At 35.7% G+C, this 19,028-nt stretch overlaps 2 protein-coding genes and 1 long non-coding RNA gene across 8 annotated transcripts in view; 1 reads left to right on the forward strand and 2 right to left on the reverse strand.

Annotated features, from left to right (window-relative positions):
• The window catches only part of KCNJ15 (potassium inwardly rectifying channel subfamily J member 15), a 136,295-nt gene that overhangs the window by 18,263 nt on the left and 99,004 nt on the right, over positions 1–19,028 (reverse strand). The gene's annotated exons all lie outside the window — the stretch shown is intronic.
• On the reverse strand, positions 1,647–12,657 carry LOC134498936 (uncharacterized). Its single transcript, XR_010068076.1, has 3 exons — positions 12,601–12,657; positions 2,306–2,401; positions 1,647–1,926 (listed from the first exon to the last, which is right to left on the reverse strand). It is a non-coding gene; the product is annotated as an uncharacterized LOC134498936 (long non-coding RNA).
• The window catches only part of ERG (ETS transcription factor ERG), a 49,486-nt gene continuing 34,451 nt past the window's right edge, over positions 3,994–19,028 (forward strand). For both annotated transcript variants that reach the window (XM_063305351.1, XM_063305352.1), the window contains exon 1: positions 3,994–4,116. In XM_063305351.1, coding sequence (XP_063161421.1) covers positions 4,099–4,116 — 18 coding nt within the window. In that variant the 5' untranslated portion in view covers positions 3,994–4,098. The remainder of the gene's footprint in view (positions 4,117–19,028) is intronic.

The raw sequence follows: 19,028 nt of genomic DNA on the forward strand, positions 1-19,028 counted from the left end.
AATTAAAGTTCTTCAAACATCCTCTGTATATTACAGGTATTTGCACTTACTGACTGCCTCATTCAGCAACTGTTTGAAGTTACGATGGTGCTGAAAAAATAACTACCACCAATTGCCACTATTATGATCTTCATAGCGTCCCTCGGTCACATGCTCACTGTTATACTCTATACATTGTCCTGAGCCTGACCTGTTGTTTTTCTTTCCTCCCACCCCTTTGCAGAGTGGAGGGTTTAGAGAGGAAGGAATTCCAAGAGAGTAAGCAGACACACAACGGGAAATATGCATCAGAATGAATGTGATGGCACCGCAGAATGCAAACAGCCCAGTGTATTCCCCATTGTGTGCTGCTTACTCTCTTGGAATCCCTTCCTCTCCAATCTCTCTATTCTGCAAGTGGTGGGGAGGGAATGGGTGAGACACAGAAGAGATTGCCTACAGAAATTGCTTATTCCCCTCTGCAACAGAGCAGAGAAATTGGAGAGGAAGGGATTATAAGAGAATAAGCAGATACACAATAGGGAATACACTGGGTGTGCTCAGGGGCTGCTGGCACCACCACATTCCTTTCGATGTGTATTCTCCATTGTATGCCTGCTTACTGTCTTGGAATCCCTTCCTCTCCAATGAATGTAAATACAAACATTAATTCTCTGCTTGCTAATTATCCCAATCCTGCAGGGAGCATTGGAAAGAGTGGGGGAGTGGTTAGAAGGCAAAAAAAAGTAGAAGGTGTGAAACTGATTAGTCTTGTCAGTTTCAAGCTCCCTATCCCAGTGCTGGGGTGATCATTTCAAAGGACAGGGGAGTGGGGAAAAGGAAAGCACAGTTGCAGTCACATGATTTCCCACTTAGTGACCACTTTGCTTAATGACAGAGCTGCTGGTCCCAACTGTGGTCGCTAAACAAGCACTACCTGTAATTGAATAGAAGTCATGATAGAATATCACTCTTCTGCATAAGTTTTCCAATCTTGAACCAGTCACTATCATATACTGTTCTGATAGTGGCTTCTTGGTTGTTGTACAGTGTTTTTATTGATTGAATCAAGTGTTCTGGAATGTCTACTTCTTTCAGGTACTTCCATAATTTTTCATATTCAGTGCAACTGAAGTCTTTTGAAAGTTGATGAAGCATAAATATACATCTTTTTAGAATTCATGTGCATGTTCTACAATCTATGAAACATTTGCATTGTGGTCTCCAATGCCTTTCATCTTATAAACTCAACCTGTACTTCACGTTCGCTTCTTTCCATGATTGGGCTTAATTGTATTATTTTCAACAAAATTTTGCTATCATAGGATTGGGCTGCTATGTGATAGTTCAAGCAGACCCATGTGTCATCCTTCTTTGGGACTTGTTGAATACTAATCTTTTCCAGTCCTTTGGCCATTCATTGGTGGCCCGTATTTTTGACACAGTTTTGAAAGTGCTGCTGTTGGTACTGATTTAAGCAATTCTGATGGTTCTATTGGTTCCAGGGACTTTTCTTGTTAGCTTGTCTACCAGTATCTCTGGGTCTACTATGCTTGTATTTGTTACATGATTGAAGAATGTTACTAGTCATATACAGTTCCTCAATGTATTCCTTCCATCTATTTCAGTTCTTTCCTCTCTCTTTACCCTATTGTTCCTTTGTGTGGAGTGAATAGTGCGCAAGTTTACTTTTTTGGGCAAAAATATCTTTAGTGTGTACTTTTCAGTTTCTTTCCTCCACTTCTTTGCAATGCTCATTCCAGTATTTTTCTTTGTTTTTTTTAGCTTTGTGTTCAAATTCCACATTTAGCTTCCTTGCTTCATCTCTGTTACCCATTGCTTTAGCTTTCCTTCTCTGCTCAGCAAATTGGATGATTTGCTCTGATAATTGATAAATATTCTCTTGTAATGCCTTCAGATGCCCATATCATCTGACACTGGGCCTATCTTGAAATGAAAATAAATAAATAAATAGATATCAACGTGTTTTTTTTAACTCACATTAACTATAATGTATTTTGGTTTGCTTTTTTTCAGTAAATCAATATAGTAAGAATAGATTGCAAAAAATCAAATATATCTTATTTAAAAGCAAACCCAACCATCTTTATTTTTTGGACTAAAAGAGGGAATTGGAAAGTAAAGGTAATAAATCTCATTATGTTTACTGGCAATTATGCCCAATAAATTTGCTGAAGAATCATCAAAATAAATAAATAAATCAAATCACAGAAGCAGTCATTTTATAAAACAATTCTTTTTTTCTCAAAATAATAGGTCAGCTTCATGATTTTTAGACTGAATGATGGTTTCTCACTAGCACTACCAGAGCAAGAGACTTTTCAGAGATTGTATCCAAATTATAGCTCTCTATGCATATCCTCCATTTCAATCTCCAGTTGATTGGAGTGGCACATAAGCCCTGCAAACAAATAAAACCTTTTCATAATCCTTTTCTGTGTCATATTTTGTCTTGATTTCCTAAAGATTTTAATGATATTTGATTGGTTTTATATTTATTTCTCTTTTTATACTTTCTGACTCAATGGAAAGTTTGGAAATAAAATATGCAAAGGAGCTTGGCATTTTATCTTTCTGTCTCTCTATCCATTCATCAGCAGGATAGCTCTCCAAACCTAGAATCAGACAGGATCAGATTGTGTGAGAGTTGTAAAACAGAATGGAACCATTTTTAGTGCAGGGGACATGATCGAGTCCCAGTATGGGCTGCATCAAGCTGGGGACTGCAGAGAAAAGAAATTCCTGAAAAATAATCTAAAATTCATCTAGGACAGTGTTTTTCAAACTTGGCAACTTTAAGATGGATGGACTTCAACTCCCATAATGCCCCAGGCCAAGTTTGAAAAATACTGCTATAGGAAAGGTACTTGACGGGCAACTTAGAATGTTGGCATCTGCTCCATTCTTAGCCTTCATCCTATGTCCCTCCTGGTCACGTGACCCAGACCTAAGTACATTCAACCCACTCCATGCTTCCCAGTGCGCATACACACACGAACACATGTGGATGCAACACAAGAGGTGAACAGATACATTCTCACAGAGACTTCACATGTTACTTCAATGCACAGAAGAAATTACAGACACCATCTATGACCACTGCTGGTAAAAGGATTGGAAAGAATTCTAGATGAACAGGAATGGCAGCCTTCAGGGTCCTGGTCAATACTGTTATGCAAAGGGAAATGTAAGAATTTTAATTAACTACTGAACACTGGCACCATCACAGCATCTGACCAATCTCATCTGGGGAGTCTTAGTGGGAGAGATTTGCTCTAGCAAATCTCAGGACTGTAAGTTAAATTGGGAAGTTGAAATATATCCTGGAAGAAAGCAAAAGCAAATAACTTCCATGTTTCTGCCAAGAATATTACTGACATATCCATGAACTTAACTGGGAACTGAGTTGACTTGAGGGAGATTTCGCCTGTATTCTACACAAACCTTTGAAAGTCAGCATAATTTTCTCTGCCTCCATGGAGCAGGTGATGGGAAGGGCCTTTCCCTTCTGTTGCTCCTGGAGAGTTGTTGCCAATTAGAGTCAGCAGGTTGCAAAAAGTGGGCAAAAAGCCTGACCTGGCATAGAAGGCAGCTGGTTTCGTTCACAGGTTAATTGTTGCAAGTTAGTTCAGTGATATTAGTGCATCCACTGACATTTGTGGGTGACAGCCACTTGCCCAATCTAAATTTGGCCCAAAATATTTAATCCTGTGGGGAGGCTTATATCAAATTTGGCCCAGTTCATGTGACATCTGCATCCTGCTTCAGTGTGTTAGACCATATTTACTGCACGTCATATCGCACCTGCCAACACTGTCATAGCCAATTGACATTTTTTAAAAATCTTGTAGCTGCATATCGTCAAGAAAAACAACATTGTTTTAGGCCCTCTTATCTCTTAGCTCCCAAATATCCTGTTTCTTCAAACTGCAGTAGCCGGGACCAATAGAAACCTCTTCCTGCCACTGCCTGACTTCATTTCCCAGAGTTAGCACAATCTCATCCGTTCTAAATAACTTCATCAAAACTTCTTTCTGGTCAGAGTGAAGCAATAATTATTATTGACAATTATTAGCGATCAATAAGCTAGATCACATTATGGCGAGCACTATTAAGGTAAGAAAGGGAATGCCTTATGGTTAGCCTTTTTTATATTGTGCTTTTTTTGTCAAAATTTCCTTTTTAAACAGCAGTAAGGTAGAATTGGGCAACACCCCCACAGCCACAATAGAGGACAAGAAGATTTCCTTTGTACTGCTTAGTAAATTTCCTTTTTCCTACTCCCTGTCCACAAGGCTTAAAAACTTGAAACTGAGAAAAACTTGGGTGTTTTTTTTAAATTCACTGTTCAGTGCTGTGGATTATACTTGCAAAGCCTTTGGAGGGAAGACCTGAATATTCTTGTTGCAATCATTTTTTGAACAAATTTGGATATGCATCTGAATTAGGCTCTGGATTGACAAACAGGGAAGAAAGTAATTATTGAGAATTTAAATAACACATTTTGGAATTCTTCTCAACATTTGATTTGAAGCTGAAATTTTATTATAATTTGGACATCATTTTGAAATAATATTTTATCAAAATTATTTTGTGCTTTGAGAATTATGAAGGTTGTTCTTTTAAGATATACTTTTTTTTTAAAGTGGGGCGTAATAAAATTCTGTGATAAGTTTGTGACTCCAGTTTCTTAGCATTATTCTAGCTTTTTAAAATAGCTGCTCAGCATGACAATGTTCCTGGGGCTGGATTATATTGTTGTTGAGATAAATAATACATTATTTGTATCTGTGTAGAATTCACTTATAGTTACAGCTTGTAGCTTATGGTTACAGATGTGACGGTAAGTGTTGATTATCTGCTGAAGGAAAAAACCTTGCGTAATTTTAATTTAACAAGAAGAACTAGGATTTATGTTCATGAAAAGCTCTGCAGGGGTATTTTATTTTAATGGTATTAATATTTTTTATCTTTTTCTAAAACTAGAGGTTTATATTTTAGAAACAAAACTATAATATTGATAGCAGAATCCTGTGCATATTTATTAAGGGATAAGTCTAACTAGATTTATTGCACATTATTTAGCTTTAATTGATTTTTAGAATTACAGCCCAAGTAATTTAAGTTTTCTTTAATAATAATAATGACAAGTTCATTTCATTTTATAAGGCCATTTAATATATTTCATTAAATGTTTAATATTCTCAAATACTGGTTATATTTCTGTGATCACTGCAGTATTGTTTTGTTTAAAAAAAATATTTTTACTTTATAAACATGGACACAGTGATAGGAGAATATTAAAAGAGTGAAATGCCTTATAGCAAAAGTAGGATAGTTTCAGGAGTATGAACTTTATTCCCAAGGAAAAGATGTTCAACGTCTTTCAAATTAAGTTTAAAATGAATATTTCAGGACAGTAATATCAGGAAAGGAATATCATAAAAGGAAAACCTAGTGAAAAATTGGGCTTTTTGATTTATTTAATCCTATGCACACTGAATAAATATGTAAATCAAATTGACCAATCTGACAATTCAGAGTATTTTTAAAAAACAATACCTATTAAAAGTAGCAAAATTGATGACATATCTTTATCTATTTTAATCATTTTATTCCAAGCATACTTCGTAATATAGCAAAAGGTTAGCAATTATTATAATAATATTATATATCAGAATTTGATCTGTCAACTTTGCTACCAATGTATAGTTTTATGTACTTTGAGAATACAGGAATAGTGATTGGCTTATGACAACAGGAGTTAAATACTTTTACTTTAATTAAAATAAATCTCTACTGTGGGATGTTCAGCAGCTCGTGTTCTTATTTTATCATATTTAAGGCTATTGGTTTATAACAAGAAAGCATTATGATTAATCTCTAAGGAAACATGAAAATTCTGACCAGTCTGCATCAAAAGTAAATATGTCCAAAAAAGTGTAAATTAGTGCAATTACAACATTATAATAGCATGTGATTTTACTTAGTAATGGATATACTGTGTACTGATTACATTTGTGGATAGCTAAACCGCATAATCTATATCAGAACATATACAGTCATTTTTCAGTTGCTAGTTTCATTTTTTATGGTTGAGATGCTCTGCTGAGATTGTGTCTGCATATTTATAATGAGAATATTTGAAATACAATTGTCACAAAAATGTGTATTTCTACATAATTATGTATTTCCACCTAATGCCCAGTCAATATGATATGCTCTGTGATTCAATAATAACTGTAATGGTTATTTAATATTTACCATATTCTTTTCCTGAAAATGTTGGCATATTTAGAAGAAAAGAATCTGTGCAATATATTTCAATGTCCATGTTGAAAAAGATTCAACAGGTATGATTACAAAATACAAAATAAGGCAGAGTGCAATTTTTTGTTTTTTTTCCCTCTTAATTTTTGCCAGAATTAATATAGACCAGTTGGGTGGGTGGGAGAAACTGATGAATTATCAGTCCTTCTTTGTTAGCCAGTGAGATAGTTTCCCAATAAAATGCATGAGTAAATGTGCATTTAAACATATACGATCAGGGCACAGATACAGGTAAATCTTAATTGACTCAGGGTTGCACATCATAGTAAAATACTTTTTCATCTCTTCAAGTTTTCTGTATACAATGGTATTGCAAAGTTATGTAAATCCAAACAGAACTTTCAACTCTATCATCAGAGCTAGAAATGAAGGGTGAAATAGCGCAGCAGAACCCCAGGGTCTCCAAGAGAAGGGCTTGAAAAGGTATTTCATACAGATATTACTTATAAAATGATGCAGACTCTCTGTGTCTATTTACAGGGGTTAATGTTTGATGATGCCTCAAACTATAGCTGTATATGTCGAAGGTGAAGGTATCAGAAATAGAACACATTTGGCTATACAATTAAACATCCTATAGAAATAGACAAGAGCCTTGTCATTTAGTCTTAGTTCTATTACACCTTCTTTTGTCTCTTGCCTAGCCCCATAAATAGAATAAGCTCAGCTGTGTAAGATGTGTAAAATGTTCCATTTGGAGCCACACTTAGTGGAGTACTGTAGGCTTAGTAGATGTCACAGTGGTACTCTCCTAGTGTGGCTCCAAAGAACACACACAGCTGCACTTTTGAGAGAGTGCAGTGCTGTAGCCAGAGAGGTTGGTTGGAATGTGGTCCTCTTCTTCACTTGCTTTCAACCTCCCTCATTTTCCTTCACTGGAGTTTCATTTCACTCTGATTTATTATTTATGTGCAAGGAGCATATTTATCAGTACCTCAAGAAAAAGAAACATTTTTCTACTATTAAATAAATGTTATGCCTTACTACTTGCTAATTGCAATAATAATGACTGTTAGATACTCTTTGACCAAGGATGTTTGAATTCTTTGGATACCCATATCTTTTCTTGGAAGGGAGGGCTTGAGATGAAATGGAGAAAGTGCATTGATCCTGCTTTTGTCATGCTTATGTCATACAGTTTGTTTAGCTATGAGTTTTTAACACTGTATCACCATTGGAGTTGATGTGCCTGGCTCATATTTTTATTCAGCTTCCTGAAAACAGAACATATAAAAATTCTAAAGAAGTGTTATTCATCTCCCTTTCCAGTGTATTTTATTCCCTTGATTATTTATGCAAAATGCTCTTAATCCAGTGGTTTCCAGTTTTGTGTTCATTTATGTGGACCACTACATAATCATCAGAAGATTTTAGGACCATTACATAAGCCAAGTATTGGTAATACAACAACCACCAGGATAGCAGTACATATGATCTCTTTTAGATTACATCAGCAGTTTTCCAAATTAAATAAACATGAATTTAATTTAAAATTTTAATTGGCTAAAATATTGCAAGAGTGTCAATTATCATGAGATTTCAAGCAAGAATGCTAACAGTCTGAAAGCCTTTATGGTCTAAAATGTTGAGCATTTAATCAAATCAAATAATTACTACTAGATATCTTGATTGTATCTGGCCTTACAGCTGTAATAAACTTGATTTGATTTGAGCATTTAAAAAAATATAGATATAGGCACCCACAGCAGGTGGCAGCACATAGCCAACTGGCTAATCTTGAAAAAACAGCAGGATTTGTACTTGGCTAGGAAACTAGTGGAAATTGCAGGGCTGTAGGCTAGACTGGGAAGTTGAAAAAACACCCTGGAAGAAGAAAATGGAAAGCACTTCTGTATTGTTATCAAGTAAGGTAGATAGACACCAGGAGTTGAGCTCATCCTGAGGCTTTACCTTATTCCAAGGAATCATCTGAATTACTTCACAGGCCACAAGTGGTCTCTAATCCACAGGTTGAGAGCCATTGCCTTATTACTGTAACTCAAAGTTTCTGATCTCATATTTTGTAGATGTTAAGCTGAGAGTTGTAGATTAGTTGTGTCGTGATTGGTCATTTGGGGAGTTCTGGATAACCTTAGACTGGATTCTTTTACATCTCATCTATTTTTTAGATTGTAGCCTACAGCAGTAAGCATGATGAAATCATTTTATGCCATTATTTATGTGTTATAGCTTTGGAGTTGAAGAACAGATGCTGAAGCAATAAAAGCACTACCGTTTTATTACTTGAGTCCTGCTTAAGAAGAATTTATTTGTAACAATGATTAAATCTATAGTAGTCCTTTTAATGCTCTTCTCTATCCTTTAATACTCCTTTGTATTCTATTCTATTACCACATAATGGATATGTACAGTTTTTCAAACAGGGTTTTAGCTACAGCAGTGATTCTTAAACTGGGGGTAATTACCCCCAAGGGGGTAATTTGGGCATATCCCAGGGGTAATGGAGCAATTTGTAATTGCTTGTTTGTGAGTTGAGAATCCAATTTGGGATGCTGCCGCCAAGATACTTGTGTAAAACAACACAATTTGGGTTTTTTGTGGGGGGTAATGACATTATTCAAGACCGGGAAAAGGGGTAATTAGGTCAAACAGTTTAAGAACCACTGTGCTAGGATATATTTTCACTTTAAATGTGACCAGTTGGCTGGCCCATAATATGCATATAGTGCATCAGTTCTGCACATTAGCTTTTCTTCTCTTTTGTTTCTTAATTTGTAGTAGATGATGGTTGAACAGAGTAAGATGTTTACATTGCGTATTGAGGATAAATCTGTCCAAAGCAAAACACTTTTTTTTCCTTTCAGTAGTTGGGAGAATTATCCAGGTGCTTACCCTTTACAGGAGAACACAGAAATGCATTTCTTTGGCCATATTATTTCCACAGCTGTTCCTCCACCCCCCAAGCTATTATAATGTGTTGTGTCAGAAAAGAAAGATCAATGGTTAACAATTCACATTACCATGAATAGCTCATTTTACTATAGTTGCTGCCCGACTGCAGCCATTTTTATGAAGCTCAATGGGGTGTGTAATGATTAGTATCAGCAGCACTTAAATAACTGCATTCATATTTGTTGCCTTTCTAATAGAGTATTCTCAAACATCTTTTGATATTTTTAAAAGAAACTGATTTGTCTGAAGTGATAAAAAAAATCTGCCCAATGAGCCTAATTTTATGAAGAACACATCTTGACTGAGTTTTCAAATATAAATTTACATGAAAGTAAAAACTGAAAATTATGCCCTGAAGGGAGTGGCCTAGTTTTTAATGGACAAATTTGTTTCTGAAATATTGTGTAGAAAGGATAGTATATTAAAGGCCAAAATGCCTTACTCTTTTAATGCCGATTGGTTGAGAATCTGGAGTTTAATTAAGTCAATACTTTGGTTATGTTGCCTAATACCAGTTCTAGTAGGATGAGATAGAAACATAGCTCAATACCTGAACTTTAACAAGGAATTAAATATAGCTATTACCAAATCCTGGACTTAATTTGGTTATTGCAAACTGGAATAGTATAACTAACTTTTTCCTGAAGTTATACAAATACAGTCTCTTTCTGTATGATTGGTGTTTGCTACATTTTGCAGAATCCAATGTGCATAACTTGACCACATATAGACTGTCTTCATGGGTTCAGGTGAATGCAGCAAGACTGAGGTGAGGTCAACAGGGACAATCCTGCTAAGCCATGAACTCATTTCTTTATGTATGAACATATATAAAGAATTCTAAGGAAGTAATAGCAAGCAATTCCTGCTTCCTTTCTGCTCAGCTATGATTTTCTTCTCCTGATTCTGCAGACATTTTTGCTTACTACATTTGTTTTTCCAATAGAGCATATAATGTAGCTATTTCAGATGTGGTATGCTCCAAAAGTGTGAGCTGTCAGTAATGACAATTATAATCTAACCTATATGGAAGGCAGTAGGTTGGAAAGGAATGCTGTAAGGTGTCAATACAACAATTGGAATCAATCTGTTACTTGGGTGAAAGGAGACAGAAGACGAAAATAGTTCTCTATTTTTTGCGGACATTTGTCATTCTCGAGAGCTAAAAAATATTTTGTTAGAAAAATGTACTTACCACTTTGCTAAATAGTAAATATACTGGCAAAACACTTGTGATAATGATAACAAGCCTGTAGACAGATATTTCCTGTCTCCATTTCCTATTCTGATAGCTCATCAGATCAGGGGTTGTCATTAAAGGAAGTTTTTTCAATTGGAACTTCCTGTCTATTCATATTTAATTCATTAGAAAGAATGGATTTCTATTCAACAGAAATGGTCAGAAATTAGCAAATTTTTAAAACCTGCTATATAAACTTTTGTTGGTTTATATATTATAGTGTAATAAATAATGACTGCTTTTGTAGAGGAACATGTTGTTATAATTGTTAAAAAAGGCTTCTACAGTATAGAAATATATACATTACATTACATTACATTACATTACATGGAATTAAATAATATACAGTATATGATTCTATAAAACAAGTAGAATATTATGATATATACTACAACAAGCAATTCAATTAAATGTTACCTGAACTTTGGGAAGGACAAACCTTTGCCTAGTTACCACTGTGGAATTGTTTAATAAACTTTACTGTTATTTAAAAAAAAAAAAAGACACATAAAATATCACAACCATTGCCATAGTAGTTTAAGAAAAAGTCTTGTTAAATTGTCCATAATTGGCAATATGGGTAAATCATGAGATGTGTAATGGGCTCCAGATAAATGATATTGTAAACTTCAGTATTTTCAAGGAAGCCAATCAACCTCTAATTCATTTTAAACTGGATTGTGTGTATGTGTATGAATGTATTCATTACCCAAATATACTAATTGCTTGTCCAATATTTAAAATATAGTTCAGAAATCATTTATCCCGTTCCTACACCCCGGATCAACACTGGCGACCTGTTAAACACAAAAGCAGCCCTATTATTCAGACTTCAGATGTGTAGCTTTTACAAAAGTGAAGTTGTCTTTAAAGTTGTTTATAACAGTTGGACAAAACTTGTCAGGTGAAGGTTAACTGCCCTTCAGTTAAAGCAGTTCTCTGCACAGATGGGTTATCAGGCCCCAACACTCATTACAAGATTAATCTTGTTTCCGACAAGACTTCCCTTTCCTTCAACTGATTTTGCTCAGGCCCTGGATCTGTCATCAGCCGTTAAAATAAGGGTGGATTACCTCTGGGATATTTAATGCTCGAGTGCCATGAAACAATACAGAATGTGTGACGTATCTGCAAAGAATATCCTTAAGAGACAGCTCATTTTCTTAGCATTATGAAGGTCGAGATTCATAAACAATTGAAACAATTGCAAGGCTTTGAGTAGCCCATGAACCAGATTCATCTTGAGGCCTTCTTTCAAATTCTAGCACTGTTCGGATTACAGAGTTGTTTCAAGACTGCATTTTCTTGTTATTTTAAGCGATGCTTGTGAGATTTTTATGTCATTTTCAAAATCGCTACAGTGAAAGCTCATGAGTTATACCACTCTTTAAAAGACTTAACATGGTTGCCACACGTTTTTGTTTTCATTTAAACAAGGCTTTTCTTTAAAAATTCACTTAACATTCAGGATGATTTTTCCTAGAGGTAATTGTGGCAGCCTTTTTTTAATAATTATTGCCTCCAAGTTCTGCATTCAGTCCAAGGGAAGAAGTTTCACTTTGAAGTAACAGAGTACTTGATTATTGTTTTTATTTCCCATGCCTAGAACTTTTTCCCAGAAGTATGCTGGTGTGATTCCTCATACATTTAATAATGCAAAAAATGCTAATGATAAATATTTGGGAGTCAAGTGATATCAATTGCCTAACATACATATTAAAGGGAGTAACTAAAAATATTTCGGTATGACATCCTACACAAGCCAATAGAGTTATTTTACCAGCTAACATAACCATATGGAAGCAACGCTGAAAGGAAATGTTACTCCATAATTTTATTTTATTGGGTAGTTTCATATGTATGGGATGTGAAAAAGAGCAATGGATCAACTACCTATATGACTAAAAACAGGAAACTTAAGCCGGAACTAGTTTACAAAAGTAAAAGAGATATAGGAAGTACTTCTTTAAATTCAGGAGAAAAAATCTGGACTAGGTTTATTTTGGGATGTTTGATATAACTCGGCAAAGATCTGGCTGTTCTGTTCCTTCCATGAAACTTCAGTAAATTCCAAAACAAATATTAATAAATAATAACAATCCCAATCAACAGTCTACCTTGTATTTCCACAGAATTTCCTGCTCTGTTCTCCAGTCAGCAACTAATTTGGCATCTATAAAGATTTCCATAAACTTTAAAAAGTTTTGCATCTCACATGGACAAAAGATAGAAGAAAAGAAAAGATTGCCTCCAGCATGATGTGGCTTTACCCGTGTGTAGAGCAGAGCAGTCTATTTCTAGTCTATTTCAGTTTTCCATGTTTTAAATCATAATTGTATTATTGAAACTTGGAAACATGCATTAAAATCATATATTTGTCATTTTTATGAAACTTTCATTTACATATACAATGTTTGTATATACATTTTACAACACAAAGTGCATTACTACAAAAGGCAACTGTAAAATACTCTAGAAAGTATATATTTAGTTGAATTTTAGTTGCTTAAAAATGAGGAGCAAATGTTTGTATGTGCCTAGAATAGTGTGGTAGAATAGAGGATTTAAAAAATCCTCACAGCAGGATTTTTAAAAAAATGTTGTCAAAGTAAGGACAATTGGTGTCAGATCACTATGTGAATATCCACAGACATTCTATCATCATCATCATCATCATCTTATATGCTGTACGACTCCCAGTGGCATAATAATATTGCATGATCTACTCAGAGCATGCGGTAGGATGGTTGATACATACACAATTAATGACATTCTTGTCCTTTCCCTTACCCTCTGTCTGGTCTCAGTCTTATGGCCATAAAGGACCTATTTTGCAAGTGCTAGTGTTGAAACAACCTCCTCCCCCATAGAAGGACATAAGATTTGTCTTTTTTGCTCTGGAGAAGGTCATGTAGTAGACTCTTGTAAGGACTGCCAAGTGTTTACTAAGCAAGTTCAACACAATTATTCATATGTTTGTAAGCCATTCTTTGGGAACAAACCCTTAGAAAAGCTATTATAGCTCCTTCAGAATTCCTACAGAATTCAGAAGTTGCCTGTGGAGTCACACAACCTTTTTCAAAAGTTCTCAAATTCCTCATCTTCTGCAGGAAATCCCTGGGCCTCTGTCCATTTCCATCAGCACCAGGGAACTCACTAAATTAAAGTTCAAAGTTTTCCAGGAGGCCTGCCCTGCTCATCCCTAAGCTGGTTAAAAAGAAAAGGAATAATAATTCTGTGACCTCCCTGATATTGGCCTTCTCCAGATCCACTCTACCAGTTCCCCCATTGCTAGATTCACCAATCTGGACTCCCTAGTTGCCATGGGTTCTCCACAGACCTAGGTCTTGAGTTTAGAGATCTGTGATAGAACTCCTTTGTGGCTTCTTTCTCCAGATAACTTTTTACTTACCAAATGATTGGTAAGACATTTCACTGCCTATGTTTTGAGATAGAGTTTGTAGCTGGCCACCTTGTTTGAACGCTATCTCTCTCCAGTCTATGTCACCACTATATCTTCTCACTAATGTTCATTGCCCTTTGGAACAGATCATGGCATCAGTCTTATCATGCCCCTAATCAATAGACACATACTTCTTGGGACAGCCAAACATAAGCTGATGTAGTTCATTACAAGTACTGGCCTTCCATCCACATTTTTTCCATCTAAGTATGTTCATTGTTTTCCAGAAAGAATCCAACACTAGCATTGTTTTTGCATCATTATGACATCTTGGTCGTTCAAGGCAGATCTCATATCAAAGCTTCAGCTCTGCACAGCCTCTTGTCCAAAGGTCATCGCTGTTTCAGTAAGAGGGGAGACCAGTACCTTCAGGGCCTGCTCACTTTGAGAGTCTACTTCAGTTGAACTAGGGAATCCACCCCATCTCTCCATAAGTGTTAAGCCAATCTTTCAGAATGTGATTATTATGCCTCCAACACTTCCTTGATCTATTCGGCTTCTATATCTGTACTGAGGAACGATTCAGCCTTAAGGCCAGGTTATTTTTGGAAATGCCTCTATCTGGTTGTTTCTACCCATCCCACTAGTTCTACCAGGGGGGCAAACTCCAGGTTCCCTCAATTAAAGGAAGTCATCTAATGGGATACAGCGTCTGCCATGTGGTACTCCATACCTGCCAAAATTAGTTTGGCCCTGACCCTGCCAACCTTTTATAAAGTGCTGGAGATCTGGATGTGCTCTAGGACCTGGATGATGGAAGGTTAGATGACCTGTTGAGAAGGGTTTTTTAAACTGTTTTTTCTGGGTTTATTCTCAGTAGCCACTGTACTTTGTTAATATCGGTTTTTTGAAAAACCAATATATTTTTTTAAAAAATTAGTTTTACATGTTGTTAGTCATCTAGAGTCACATTTCCAATATGGGCAGCCATTTAAGTTGATTGATTAAATAAATAAATGTCAAAATATTTCAAGCCTATAACTATTGTTCCCCTTCTTCACCTATCATGAAAAAGGCACTTTTGATATCTGTAACATTAGCTTACCAAACAGGAAAGTTAGGCGCTTCATGTAGAAATAATCTCTTCTTTATTTTTCATAAGGATAAAATAGTTATTCCCATTTTTCCAAAATTTGGCTTTGCATTCTACATGAATTAGGGCTTTATTTAGCCTACTTTTTCCCTGAATCCCTCAACATAATGAAAAGATTATGCCATTCTTTCAGTGTCTGAAAGAGTGCTTGCCTTCTTGGACCATATGGCATTGTTTCAAAGGAATAAACAGATATTTTTGGCCTTCTGAATGCTTATCTTTCTTCCCAGTGCTTCTCCAGATAGATAATAGTAACTATAATACTTTCCTTGAGCTGGTTAAGCAGCAGTGTCCTCTTTGGCTCCACACTCAGTCTAGGAAAGTGTCAGATACATCTGCAACTTTCCTTCAAATAATTAGGTTATCAAAATTATGCCAAAGAACAGTCCTTTCTTTGGTCAATATATGTTGATGAGATTCCACATAATAAACTAGCTACTTATCCATGAATGGGAAGCATAGAATCTGTTACAAAATTGAAGAATTGGTTACTTACCTGTAACAGAAGGTGGTGTTTTATTTTTCTTGAGTGAATTCATACAACCTGCTCCTGGATTTCCTTGTGTAAGACTCCCCCACTCTTTCTTCTTGGATCCAATGTGTCATACTCAGCATGAGTCATTCCCAATCATGTATGATATGCTTGAAGGGGTAACTTCCATCAAAACCTCCAGTTAACTGTAGAGGTTTCCAGTGGGTCTTTGCAGAAGCTTGTAGCCTATGCATGTGAATTCACAGATGATGATTTCTCTGACAATTCCAACTATAGCCATAACCAGCTACTTAGTTAGCACATTAAAAAAAATTCCCTTCTCACCCCTATGGTTGGTATGTGTTTTCCTCAACCTCAGGCTTTCTACCAGAGGCCTGGGAGTTTGAGGGTTCTATGTAGTATCTTAGCTGTTCCTAGCAATATATATACTACTGCAGCCAAAAAGCCATACCTCCGATGTGGAAACAAGGCTAAGCACTCCACTGTGCATGAAAACATAGGAACTGGGGTGCAGAAAAATGGCAGCAGGTGCTCTGGACTGGTGAGTCAGACTTTGAAATATTTGGCTGTTGCAGGAGGCAGCTTGTTTGCTGAAGGGCTGGAGAGTGGTACAATAATGAGTGTCTGCAGGCAACAGTGAAGCATGGTGGAGGTTCCTTGCAAGTTTGGGGCTGCATTTCTGCAAATGGAGTTGGAGATTTGGTCAGGATCAACGGTGTCCTCAATGCTGAGAAATACAGGCAGATACTTATCCATCATGCCATACCATCAGGGAGGCATGTGATTGGCCCCAGATTTATTCTGCAGCAGGACAATGACCCCACACATACAGCCAATGTCATTAAGAACTACCTTCAGCGTAAAGAAGAACATGGAATACTGGAAGTGATGGTTTGGCCCCCACAGAGCCCTGATCTCAACGTCATTGAGTCTGTCTGGCATTACATGAAGAGACAGAAGGATTTGAGGCAGCCTACACTCCACAGGAGATCTGTGGTTAGTTCTCCAAGATGTTTGGAACAACCTACCTGCCGAGTTCCTTCAAAAACTGTGTGCAAGTGTACCTAGAAGAATTGATGCGGTTTTGAAGGCAAAGGGTGGTCACACCAAATATTGATTTGATTTGGATTTCCCTTCTGTTCGCTCACTTTGCATTTTGCAAATCGATAACAATTACAATATATATTTTTGAAAGCATTCTTACTTTACAGCATTTTTTCACACCTGCAAAAAACTTTGCACAGTACTTATATATTCAAATATATCAAATGCACACACACATGCGCACACACACACACACACACACAAGCAACTGAAAAATCCTTAAAATACTATACCTGAAAGTTAGGTTGCGATTGGAGTCATATCTGTATAAGATACTGGTTTAGCAAAATTCCTTGTAACTAACACCTCTAAGGACTTTCAGATTTAGTGAATCTATTATTTTATTTAGCAACTCTAAATCTTTATTCAGATGTTTAAACTCTGACAAATGCTAACTGCTGCTACCATGAACAATTTACAAAACTCTTTGTTGTTTTTTGTACCTTTGGGCTTTAGTTTTCATGAATTTGTTGCTGAGAAGAAGAAAATAATACACTAGATATAACTGCCTTAATATATTCAAATGAGACAGTTCTTTTAATAGAGTAATGTGTAACACAAATAGCAGTGCAAACCAGTTTTACGGAAAGGATTTTCGCTGCTGAGGAAATGAACTTAAATTCCTGCAAGAAATATAATACTGGAGGCATCATTTCATACATTTTCTGTAATAAAACTTAGATGCATATTTTTATTGAACAGCTAGTAGTGTTGTGACAATATATACAATATTTTATATATATATATATATATATATATATATATATATATATATATATATATTACACAATATACAATATATACAATATCTACAATATAGGGAAATAAACAGAGAGGCCCCTAAAGAAACTTTATAAGGACTGGAGCTGCGATGAACAACATGAGTGAATTATGCCATACTATTCAGGAGTGAATTAGGTAGACCCTTGCTGGAATCTAGCAGACTTCTTTTTGCACTCTTACTTTAGTGATTTAGCAAGCATCTAAGTCTGGCATGCAAGGCTTAATATTATTTTTCAACAAACATCTGAAAGGAAGCATAGCTGGCATCTGCTCAATGTATTGTGTAAAACCTATGTCCAGTGTACCAAGGGATGGATGCTTCAGATGTTTTCTTTGGCTCAATCTGTGGTTTTATGTTTTTCAAGACAGAAGTTAAAATATATTCTGAAGTTCTTCCTTTGTGAAGTTTATTTCATGGAGAACGAATACCATTTTAAAAAAACATAATTAAAAAGTAATTAGACAATTAAAGAAAGGCTTGCATTCTCATAGCTTGGTTTATTCTGTGGCAATTATTTATTTATTACAGTTATGTGCACTACTTGAAAAGCTTTATGCAGGATTTTCTTCCTCATTTCTTAGTCTTTTAATACTTATTACATTTCTTATTATAATAGGATCCACTTTCCTATTATATCCATCTACTTATTCCAGCCCCTATTTCTGTGTATCCTACCTTTATCATGGTGATAAGGATGTATTTCTGTGCCTGCAGAATAGGCTGTTTATTTCCTGGGTTTTATTGATTTCAGCCCTATTCATTCTTTCTCAATAGCCCTGGAGACAGTGGTTTCTTTAATCTGATGACAAAGAAAGTGGTCAACCTGATCTGCAGCATGTCTTGATACAAGTTCTCTTTTTCCTGGCTTGCTCAGGAAACTTTATGGTGAAATCCCTTTCCATCTGCTCTAATACAAGTAATTTCCTTTTGCCTTCCAGTTTATTTTAGAAACATTTCATTCAGAGGTCAATTATGCAGTTGATAGAACATGTAGAACACCAAAATAAAACATTTTTTTAAAAAGTAAATAAATAACATTTTAACATGAGAGATCACTAGCTCTTATGAAGTATCAGTGTTCTTGCAGAGATTTTGGGTGATAATATAAAAATATGTAAGATATCAGAGAGGAAATCACCAGAATCTCATAACGTTTAATTTAGCTCAAGCAATTTCACTTCCATGTCAAACTTTGGAATGTACTTGGGAAAAATGGAATCCCAGAACATCTCATTGTCCTCATGCAAAACCTATATACAGGACAGGAAGCCACAATCTGGATGGAACATGGCAAAACAGACTGGCTTCAGATTGGCAAGGGAAAGAAAAAACAGTATATTATCACCTTATTTATTTAACCTGTATGCTGAATATACTTGTATATTGAGGGAGGCTGGACTGGAAGATGAACATGGTTTTAAAATTGAAAAAAAAATAATTAAACAGCTTTATGCTGATGACACTACTCTAATAGCTGATAATACAAATAATTTGCAAGTTCTAGTAATTAAATCAAGAAGCACAGTGAAAAATGACACTAAGATACCATGCAATCTTAGTGACAACAAGTACTAATGGCAACACGTTCATTAACCAATCCTAGAATTT

Source organism: Candoia aspera, chromosome 5 (genome assembly GCF_035149785.1).
Source record: "Candoia aspera isolate rCanAsp1 chromosome 5, rCanAsp1.hap2, whole genome shotgun sequence".
NCBI classification, from domain to species: domain Eukaryota; kingdom Metazoa; phylum Chordata; class Lepidosauria; order Squamata; family Boidae; genus Candoia; species Candoia aspera.